At 49.0% G+C, this 11,650-nt stretch overlaps 1 protein-coding gene across 1 annotated transcript; it reads left to right on the top strand.

The window, feature by feature from the left end:
* Positions 1 to 9,857: 9,857 nt before the first annotated feature.
* On the top strand, positions 9,858 to 11,402 carry LOC147090074 (uncharacterized). The gene has a single exon (XM_085977232.1). The coding sequence runs from the start codon at positions 10,201 to 10,203 to the stop codon at positions 11,233 to 11,235; it is 1,035 nt and encodes a 344-aa protein (XP_085833358.1). The 5' UTR covers positions 9,858 to 10,200; the 3' UTR covers positions 11,236 to 11,402.
* Positions 11,403 to 11,650: the final 248 nt, after the last annotated feature.

Genomic DNA, 11,650 nt, shown 5'->3' with positions numbered 1-11,650 from the left:
TACTGGAAAGTGTGAGGTTATGCACTTTGGCAGGAAAAATCATAGAGCAAGTTATTATCTTAATGGCAAGAAACTGGAAAGTACTGTAGTGCAAAGGGATCTGGGGGTCCTGGTGCACGAAACTCAAAAAGTTAGTATGCAGGTGCAGCAAGTGATTAAGAAGGCCAATGGAATGTTGGCTTTTATTGCTAGGGGGATGGAATATAAAAACAGGGAGGTATTGCTGCAGTTGTACAAGGTATTGGTGAGACCGCACCTGGAATACTGCATACAGTTTTGGTGTCCATACTTAAGAAAAGACATACTTGCTCTCGAGTCAGTACAAAGAAGGTTCACTAGGTTAATCCCGGGGATGAGGGGGTGGTCATATGAGGAGAGGTTGAGTAGATTGGGACTCTACTCATTGGAGTTCAGAAGAATGAGAGGCGATCTTATTGAAACATATAAGATGGTGAAGGGGCTTGATCGGGTGGATGCGGTGAGGATGTTCCCAATGATGGGTGAAACTAGAACTAGGGGGCATAATCGTAAAATAAGGGGCTGCTCATTCAAAACTGAGATGAGGAGAAACTTCTTCACTCAGAGGGTGGTAGGTTTGTGGAATTTGCTGCCCCAGAAAGCTGTGGAAGCTACATCATTAAATAAATTTAAAACAGAAATAGATAGTTTCCTAGAAGTAAAGGGAATTAAGGGTTACGGGGAGCGGGCAGGAAATTGGACGAGTCTAGGTTCGGAATGGTCATGGCCCTGTGGGTAGTGGAGTGGGCCCAGGGGCCATGTAGCCTTGTTCTGCTCCTACTGTACTGTGTTCTAATTCTGTGTTAGATTTCAGGAGATGGTTTTATTCCTGTTCCTGGCTGGGGTGGAGATCGCCTTTACAGAAGGTAAGTACTGTAGAAAATATAGGGACAGAGTGATCTCCTGGAAGAATTTCGATCGCCTAGATGGGTCGCAGAGGAATTTCCCAGATTTTTTTCTCCCAAATTGGCCATTGGGTCTTTATCTGGTTTTTCGCCTCTCCCGGGAGATCACATGGGTTCGGGTGGATTTGAGGTTAGGATCAGATCAGCCATGATCTTATTGAATGGTGGAGCAGGCTCGAGGGGCCGATTGGCCTACTCCTGCTCCTATTTCTTATGTTCTTATGTTCTTATTCACCAGGATGTTACCAGGGCTGGAGCGCTTCAGCTATGAAGAGAGACTGGGCAGATTGGGTTTGTTTTCCTTGGAGCAGAGGAGGCTGAGGGGGGACATGATTGAGGTGTACAAAATTATGAGGGGCATAGATAGGATGGATACTAAGAAGCTTTTTCCCTTAGTAGAAGGGTCAATAACTAGGGGGCATAGATTCAAGGTAAAGGGCGGGAGGTTTAGAGGGGATTTGAGAAAGAACTTTTTCACCCAGAGGGTGGTTGGAGTCTGGAACTCACTGCCCGAAAGGGTTGTGGAGGCTGGAACCCTCACAACATTCAAGAAGCATTCGGATGAGCACTTGATATGCCATAGCATACAAGGCTACGGACCAAATGCTGGAATATGGGATTAGATTAGACAGGGCGTGATGGCCGGCGCGGACACGATGGGCTGAAGGGCCTCTATCCGTGCTGTATAACTCTATGACTCTATTACAAGAGTGACTACACTGCAAAAGTACTTCATTGGCTGTAAATACTTTGGGACGTCCATTGATGGTGAAAGGCGCTATATAAATGCAAGTCTTTCTTTCTTCACTGGTCTCACCAGCGACCTCTTCTGGCAGTTGGTTGATTGACAGCCGAGACTCCGCGCATGCGCACGCAGAACGGCGGTTTGGGTCGAGTCCGGCACAGCGACCCTTCCCGGTCACCAAGGGCAACAACCGCGCATGCCCAATGGAGGCCAGCCCCCCTCCCCCACTCGGAGCTGCGCCTGCGCACTCGGATCCTGCCGGATGGAGTCGGCACGGGGCCGTTCTGGGGAAAGGCCTTGGTGTCGGTTCCAGAGTCGCGATCGGTGATGCGAAGTGAGTTTTCTCCACTCCGATTGGGTGGAGAATGGCGCGGGGTGGATCGGGAGAGAATAGAGAGAAATAGAAAAACCTCAGAGTCCGCGAGGCCCCGGACCGAGCGGCGGCACTTGGACGATGCACGTGATCTCCTCGGGGACACGTCACCCGGGCCCGCGGCCTGATTGACTGCAGCTTCCCACCAATAGGGAGCGAGCGGGGCGGGGCTGGAGGAGTGAACCGGCGGCGGGTCCTCCAACCAATCGGGGAGCCCGATGGGCAGGACGAGCAGCACCCAGTGGGCGGGGCTGGAGGAGCGTGCCTGCGGCGGGTCCTCCAACCAATCGGGGAGCCCGAGGGGCGGGGCTTGCGGGTCCCAGTGGGCGGGGCTTGAGGAGCGAGCCAGCGGCGGGTCCGGAGGAGCGAGCCAGCGGCGGGTCCTCCAACCAATCGGGGAGCCCGATCGGCTGATTGTCTGTTCCGCAGGCCAGCAAGTTTCTCCAGGCCCTTGTTCAGGGCCCGGGGCCCGGGGAGGCTGTGGGCCTTTATTCCCCGCATTGGACACAAGGCTCTTTGTCTCACAACACACTTATAAGAAGTCACACAACACCAGGTTATAGTCCAACAGCTTTATTTGAAATCACAAGCTTTCGGAGCGCTGCTCCTTCGTCAGGTGCCTTCAGACTTCACCTGCCGAAGGAGCAGCGCTCCGAAAGCTTGTGATTTCAAATAAAGCTGTTGGACTATAACCTGGTGTTGTGTGACTTCTTACATTTGTCCACCCCAGTCCAACTCCGGCATCTCCACACCATCACAACACACTGGCTCAGGTTTTAATAGAGACTTTTTCAATTCATCAATAAAAGCAGATAAACCTCGTGCTTCTGTGGAACGAACTTTCTAATATTTTATAGAATCATAGAATGGTTATAGCACAGAAGGAGGCCATTCGACCTGTCGAGCCCGTGCCGGCTCTCTGCAAGACCACTTCAGCGAGTCCCACTCTCTGCCCTTTCCCCGTAACCCTGCAAATTTCTTTCCTTCAGATACTTATCCAATTCCCTTTTGAAAGCTGTGATTGAATCTGCCTCCACCACCCTTTCAGGCAGTTCATTCCAGACCCTAACCACTCGCTACATAAAAAAGCTTTTCCTCATGTCGCCTTTGGTTCTTCTGCCAATCACCTTAAATCTGTGTCCTCTGGTTCTCGACCCTTCCAGCAATGGGAACAGCTTCTCTCTATCTACTCGGACCTGGGTGAGGATTTCAGCGCGAGGCGGAGCTTATAACCGGCAGCGAACGAGGCCCGACCAGAGCATCGGACCTGGGTGAGGATTGCAGCGCGAGGTGGAGCTTATAACCTGCAGCGAACGAGGCCCGACCAGAGCATCGGACCTGGGTGAGGATTGCAGCGTGAGGCGGAGCTTATAACCAGCAGCGAACGAGGCCCGACCAGAGCATCGGACCTGGGTGAGGATTGCAGCGTGAGGCGGAGTTTATAACTGGCAGTGAACGAGGCCCAACCAGAGCATCGGACCTGGGTGAGGATTGCAGCACGAGGCGGAGCTTATAACCGGCAGCGAACGAGGCCCGACCAGAGCATCGGACCTGGGTGAGGATTGCAGCGCGAGGCGGAGCTTATAACCGGCAGCGAACAAGGCCCGACCAACTCAGCAGCAGGGAGAGAGGTAAAAAGTAATCAAAGTGTGACGTCAGCAGGAAGCAGGTAAGTGATTGGTTGGTGAGTATTTCTCTCTTTTTTAAACTTTAACTCTGGTTTATAGTTTCTAAGGTCTCTCTGGTGTAGCGGGGACTGTTGGTAAACTATTTAACTGTAGTGTAATTAGTGGGATTGATTGATTTAATTTAAATTCAATTAATTAAAGGGTAAATCATGGCAGGACAGCCTGGGCATGTGATATGCTCCTCCTGCGATATGTGGGAACTCAGGGACACTTCCTGTGTCACTGCCAACTACGTGTGCAGGAAGTGCACCCAGCTGCAGCTACTGACAGACTGCATTGCAGCGCTGGAGCTGCGATTGGATGCATACTGGAGCGTTCACGATGCTCGGGACATCGTGAATAGCACGTTTAGGGAGTTGGACACACCACAGGTAGAGGTTGGACAGGAAGAAAGGGAACGGGTGACCAACAGGCAGAGTACTAGGCACAGGCAGGTAGTGCAGGGGTCCCCTGTGGCCATCCCCCTCTCCAACAGATACACCACTTTGAGTGCTGTTGGGGGGGATGGCTTATCAGAGGAAGGCAGCAGCAGCCAACTTCCTGCCACCAGGGGTGGCTCTGCTGCACAGAATGGGAGGAAAAAGAGTGGTAGAGCTATAGTAATAGGGGATTCAATTGTAAGGGGAATAGATAGGCGTTTCTGCGGCCGCAAGCGAGACTCCAGGATGGTGTGTTGCCTCCCTGGTGCAAGGGTCAAGGATGTCTCCGAGTGGCTGCAGAACATCTTGGAAGGGGAGGGTGAACAGCCAGTTGTCATGGTGCATATAGGCACCAACGATGTAGGTAAAAAGCGGGATGAGGTCCTAAAAGCGGAATATAGGGAGTAAGGAGGTAAATTAAAAAACAGGACCTCAAAGGTAGTAATCTCAGGATTGCTACCAGTGCCACGTGCTATTCAGAGTAGAAATAGAAGGATACTTCAGATGAATACGTGGCTAGAGGAATGGTGCCAGGGGGAGGGATTCAAGTTCCTGGGACATTGGAACCAGTTCTGGGGGAGGTGGGACCAGTTCAAACCGGACAGTCTGCACCTGGGCAGTGCTGGAACCGATGTCCTAGGGGGTTTGTTTGCTAGTGCTGTGGGGGAGGGTTTAAACTAAAATGGAAGGGGGTTGGGAACCTGAGCAGGGAGACAGAGGAAAGGGAAACAAGGATAAAAGCAAAAGATAGGAAGGAGAAAAACAAAAGTGGCAGTCAGAGAAATCAACGGTTTAACTCAAACTTGGCCACAGTAAATAATAATTCTAATAGGTCTAAGAGCGTTAAAAAAACAAGCCTGAAGGCTTTGTGTCTTAATGCGAGGAGCATTTGTAATAAGGTGGATGAATTGGCTGCGCAAATAGGGGTAAACAAATACGATTTGGTTGGGATTACGGAAACGTGGCTCAAGGATGGCCAAGACTGGGAACTCAACCTCCAGGGGTATTTGATATTCAGGAAAGACAGGCAAAAAGGAAAGGGAGGTGGCGTAGCATTACTGGTTAAAGAAGGGATTAACACAATTGTAATGAAGGATATTAGCTCTGATGATGTGGAATCTGTATGGGTAGAATTGAGAAATACTAAGGGGAAAAAAACATTAGTGGGAGTGGTATATAGACCTCCAAACAGTAAGGTGGAGGTTGGGGATGGCATTAAAAGGGAAATTAAAGAAGCGTGCAATAAGGGCACAGCAGTCATCATGGGTGACTTTAATCTACATATAGATTGGGCTAACCAAATTAGTAACAATACTGTGGAGGAGGAATTCCTGGAGTGTTTACGGGATGGTTTCCTGGACCAATATGTCGAGGAACCAACCAGAGATCAGGCCATCTTAGACTGGGTATTATGTAACGAGAAAGGATTAATTAGCTATCTTGTTGTACGAGGCCCCTTGGGTCGGAGCGATCATAATATGATCGAATTCTTCATTAAGATAGAGAATGAAGTAGTTGACTCAGAAACTAGGGTCCTCAATTTAAATAAAGGAAACTACGATGGTCTGAGGAGCGAGTTGGGTAGGATTGATTGGGGAATGGCACTCAAAGGGTTGACGGTGGATAGGCATGGCAAACATTCAAAGACCGAACGGATGAACTACAGAAGTTGTTCATCCCAGTTTGGCATAAAAATAAAACAAAAAAGGTGACTCAGCCGTGGCTAACAAGGGAAATTAGGGATAGCATAAGATCCAAGGAGAGGACATACAAATTGGCCAGAAAAAGCAATAATCCTGAGGATTGGGAGCAGTTCAGGATTCAACAAAGGAGGACAAAGGGATTAATTAAGAAAGGGAAAATAGAATATGAGAGTAAGCTTGCAGGGAACATAAAAACTGACTGTAAAAGCTTTTATAGATATGTGAAGAGAAAAAGATTGGTGAAGTCAAGCGTAGGTCCCTTGCAGTCAGAATCAGGGGAATTTATAATGGGGAACAAAGAAATGGCAGACCAACTAAATACATATTTTGGTTCTGTCTTCACAAAGGAGGACACAAATAACCTCCCAGAAATACCGGGGAACATAGTGTCTGATGAAAGGGTGGAACTGAAAGAAATCAGTATTTGTAGGGAAATGGTGTTAGGAAAATTGATGGGACTGAAGGCCGATAAATCCCCAAGGCCTGATAATCTACATCCCAGGGTACTTAAGGAAGTGGCCCTAGAAATAGTAGATGCATTGCTGGTCATCTTCCAGAACTCGATAGACTCTGGAACAGTACCCATGGATTGGAGGGTAGCGAATGTTACCCCACTATTCAAAAAAGGTGGCAGAGAAAAAGTGGGGAATTATAGACCGGTAAGCCTGACATCGGTAGTGGGGAAAATGCTAGAGTCCATTATAAAAGATGTAATAGCAGAGCACTTGGAAAGCAGTGACAGGATCGGACAAAGTCAACATGGATTTACAAAAGGTAAATCATGCTTGACTAATCTACTGGAATTTTTTGAGGATGTAACTGGTAAAATAGATAAGGGAGAACCAGTGGATGTGGTGTATTTGGACTTTCAGAAGGCTTTCGATAAGGTCCCACAAAAGAGATTAGCGTGCAAAATTAAGGCACATGGGACTGGGGGCAAGGTATTGACTTGGATAGAGAACTGGTTGGCGGACAGAAAGCAAAGAATTGGAATAAATGGGTCGTTTTCCGAGTGGCAGGCAGTGACTAGTGGGGTACCGCAAGGATCAGTCCTAGGACCCCAGCTGTTCACAATATATATTAATGATCTGGACGAGGGAATTGAATGTAATATCTCCAAATTTGCAGACGACACAAAGCTGGGTGGGAGGGTATGCTGTGAGGAGGATGTCATGAAACTCCAGTACGATTTGGACAGGTTAGGTGATTGGGCAGAATCATGGCAAATGCACTATAATGTGGATAAATGTGAGGTTATCCACTTTGGTGGCAAAAACAGGAAGGCAGATTATTATTTGAATGGCAATAGATTGGGAGAAGGGGAAGTGCAAAGAGACCTGTGTGTTCTTGTGCACCAGTCGCTGAAGGTAAGCATGCAGGTGCAGCAGGCGGTTAAGAAGGCAAATGGTATGTTGGCCTTCGTAGCAAGAGGGTTCGAGTACAAGAACAAGGATGTCTTGCTGCAGTTGTACAGGGCCTTGGTGAGACCACACCTTGAGTATTGTGTGCAGTTTTGGTCACCTTATCTGAGGAAGGACGTTCTTGCCATGGAAGGAGTGCAGCGAAGATTCACCAGGCTGATACCTGGGATGGCAGGAATGACGTATGAGGAGAGATTGTGCTGATTGGGCTTATACTCACTGGAGTTTAGAAGATTGAGAGGGGATCTCATCGAAACCTATAAAATTCTGTCAGGCCTGGACAGACTAAATGCTGGAAGGATGTTCCCGATGGTCGGTGAGTCCAGAACCAGGGGTCATCGTCTAAGGATAAGGGGTAGGACATTTAGGACTGAAATGAGGAGGAATTTCTTCACCCAAAGAGTGGTGAACCTGTGGAATTCTCTGCCACAGAGGGCGGTGGAGGCCAATTCATTAAATATATTCAAGAAGGAGTTAGATATATTTCTTTGAGGCTAAAGGGATCAAGGGATATGGGGAGAAGGCAGGGACAGGGTACTGAATTTGGATGATCAGCCATGATCTCATTGAATGGTGGAGCAGGCTCGAATGGCCTACTCCTGCTCCTATCTTCTATGTTTCTATGTTTCTATGTTACTCTATCCAGAACCCTCATGATTTTGAACACCTCTATCAAATCTCCTCTCAACCTTCTCTGCTCTAAGGAGAACAACCCCAGCTTCTCCAGTCTATCCACATAATTGAAGTGCCTCATCCCTGGAATCATCCTAGTCAATCTCTCCCTTAACCTTCTCTGCTCTAAGAAGAACAACTCCAGCTTCTCCAGTCTAACAACATAACTGAAGTCCCTCATCCCTGGAACCATTCTTGTAAATCTTTTCTGCACCCTCTCTAAGCCCTTCACATCCTTCCTAAAGTGCGGTGCCCAGAATTGGACACAATTCACCAGTTGAGGCCGAACCAGTGTTTTATAAAGGTTCATCATCACTTCCTTGCTTTTGGACTCTATGCCTCTATTTATAAAGCCCAGGGTCCCGTATACTTTTTTAACCACTTTCTCAACCTGCCCTGCCACCTTCAACGTTTTGTGCACACATACCCCCAGGTCTCTCTGTTCATGCACCCACTTTAGAATTGTACCCTTTAGTTTATATTGCCTCACTTGGTTCTTCCTACAAAATGTATCACTTCGCACTTTTCTGCATTAAATTTAATCTCCCACGTGACCGCCCATTCCACCAGCCTGTCTATGTCCTATTGAAGTCTATCACTATCCTCCTCACTCTTCACTATACTTCCAAGTTTTGTGACATCTGCAAATTTTGAAATTGTGCGCTCTACACCCAAGTCCAAGTCATTAATATATATATCAAGTAAAGCAGTGGTCCTAGTACCGACCCCTGGGGAACACCACAGTGTACCTTCCTCCAGTCTGAAAAACAACCGTTCACCACTGCTCTCTGTTTTCTGTCACTTTGCCAATTTTGTATCCATGCTGCCACTGTCCCTTTTATTCCATGGCCTTCAACTTTGCTGGCAAGCCTATTATGTGGCACTTGTCGAAAGCCTTTTGGAAATCCATGTACACCACGTTAACCGCATTGCCCTCATCAACCCTCTCTGTTACCTCATCAAAAAACTCAATCAGAATCAGAGCGGCCGCGCCCAGCGGACATGCGGCCAGAGCCCCGGCAGCAGGAAACCCAGGGTGCAGCGCCTCCCCCATCCGAGCCGTCGCTTCCCGGTTTCTTCAGCCGGTTCCACTGAGTCCGACTCGGGAAAAGGACAGGAGCCAGGCTCCCAGAATGGCCCGCGGCCCCGGGGAGCATGCGCACTCTCAGCAGGGAAATCAGCGCATTGGATAGAGCGGTCTCTGGGGCGCGGGGAATTGTGGGTGCTGCGGCCGCCATTAGTCAGCGGCTGTGGGGAAGAATTTTATTGCAGGCTGACGGAAGGTAGGTCCCTGGCCGCCTGTGTAGGTCTTTTTGTTGCTTCAGTTTGAGCTGGAGTGGAGATGGAGGAGAAGCTGCTGGGTTTAACCCCCAGTACTTCTGAGTCCAGGAGGACCCACCAATTTCCAATGTGTGACAGTCAAGGGAGGTGGATTCTGGGGGAGATTAGGTTGTTAAACAGACACTGTCCCTACAATGTAAAAGAATATTGTTTTAGGACTAAGTATTTCTGGAGAGGCTTTTATCCAGTTTACATATACAGATTTGTTTTAATTCATTCTTGGGATGTGGGCGTCGCTCGCAAGAGCAGCAAATATTGCCAATCCCCAGTTTCCTGTTGAGAAGGTGGTGGTGGGCCGCCTTCTTGAACCGCTGCAGTCCGTGTGGTGAAGGTGCTCCCACAATGCTGTTGTGTAAGGAGTTCCAGGATTTTCACCCAGTGATGATGTAGCAACGGCGATATATGTTCGAGTCAGGATGGTGTGTGACTGGGAGAACTTGGAGGTGATGGTGCTCCCATGCACCTTCTGCCTTTGTCCTTCTAGGTGCTGGAGGTTGCGGGTTTTGGAGGTTCTGTCAAAGTTCTGGTCGAGTTGCAGATGTATAAAGTCCATCTCCTTCGCCCCCTCCCACTCCCACCTCTCTCTCTCTCTCCTCCCATAGAGGCCAGAGGCCCAGACCAGGTGGCAGATTCCCTTCACTGAGGGACATTAGTGAACCAGTGGGATTTTATGACAATCCGGCAGCTTTCATGGTCACTTTTTTCCAATGCCGGCCCCACAAATAACCAGATTCATTGAGCTCAATTTCACAACCTGCCTCTTTAGTGGGTTCTCTCTCACGCTCCCTTTATTAAATTCATTTTACAGGGTATTAGAAGGGGAGGATTTGCAGACGGGAAACTCAAACCAAACATCACGTCAAGATCTGACAGTCACTCGATTCATCAGGAACTGAATATCATCGGCCTTTGAATATGGAAGCAAAAAGCACCGTTCACACCGGGGAGAGGCCGTTCACCTGCTCTGAGTGTGGGAAGGGATTCACTAATTCATCCCACCTGCTGAATCACCAGCGAGTTCACTCTGGGAAGAGACCTTTTAACTGCTTGGACTGTGGGAAGTGCTTTAAAAGTTCCGGGGAAATGATACGCCATCAACGTTTTCACACTGGGGAGAGACCGTTCAGGTGCTCGCACTGTGGGACTGGGTTCAGGCGGACATCTGAGCTCACTGTACACCAGCGCACTCACACTGGGGAGAGACCGTTCACCTGCTCCGTGTGTGGGAAGGGATTCACTCGCTCATCCACCCTGCTTACACACCAGCGAGTTCACTCTGATGAGAGACCTTTTAAATGCTCTGACTGTGGGGAGTGCTTTAAAGGTTCCGGGGAACTAATACACCATCAACGTGTTCGCACTGATGAGAGACCATTCAGGTGCTCTCACTGCGGGACTGGGTTCAAGCAGTCATCTGACCTCACTGTCCACCAGCGCACTCACACTGGGGAGAGACCATTCACCTGCTCCGTGTGTGGGAAGGGATTCACTAATTCATCCAACCTGCTGACACACCGGCGAGTTCACTCTGAGAGACCTTTTAACAGCCCGGACTGTGGGAAGTGCTTTAAAAGTTCCGGGGAAATGATACACCATCAACGTGTTCACACTGACGAGAGACCGTTCAGGTGCTCTCACTGCGGGACTGGGTTTAGGCAGTCATCTGACCTCACTGTACACCTGCGCAGTCACAGAGGGGAGAGGCCATTCACCTGCCCTGAGTGTGGGAAGGGATTCACTCAGTCATCCCACCTGCTGAGACACCAGCGAGTTCACACTGGAGAGAGACCGTTCACCTGCCCTGAGTGTGGGAAGGGAATCACTCAGTCATCCAACCTGCTGACACACCAGCGAGTTTACACTGGGGAGAGACCGTTCACCTGCCCTGAGTGTGGGAAGGGATTCACTCAGTCATCCCACCTCCTGACACACCAGCGAGTTCACAAGTGACTGCAGGGGTTGGATTCTGTTGTTGTTGCTGCTGTTAATCACATCCAGGACTGAACCATGTTCATTCTGACAGGTGGGGATTATTTCTGCTGATTTTAATAACTCCAGGAATTGGGCTGGAGTTTAATATTCTGGATAGATGTCAAATAAATCAGCTTTGTTTTAAACACATTGTTGTAGATTTTTGTCTTTCCCACCTGAGTGTTTAGCATCACCTGGCTGGAGCTCGGAAAGGACAATCTGGGGGAGGATCGTATGGCGGGAACAGAACTCCAGCCTGGACACAGTCCTTCAGGGCCACACTGAGAGGGGCAAACAGCACTTTGGGCTTTCTCGTCTCTCTTCACTGACAGCAAAGTTGCCGTGCGGGTTAATCTCAAGGCATGTGAGAAATGTGTCCCAGCCGCTCTCTGCC

Source organism: Somniosus microcephalus, unplaced genomic scaffold (genome assembly GCF_052327205.1).
Source record: "Somniosus microcephalus isolate GS21.2 unplaced genomic scaffold, FLI_Smic_1.0 unresolved_chr4, whole genome shotgun sequence".
Classification (NCBI taxonomy): domain Eukaryota; kingdom Metazoa; phylum Chordata; class Chondrichthyes; order Squaliformes; family Somniosidae; genus Somniosus; species Somniosus microcephalus.
This window is presented reverse-complemented; position numbering and strand designations above follow the sequence as displayed.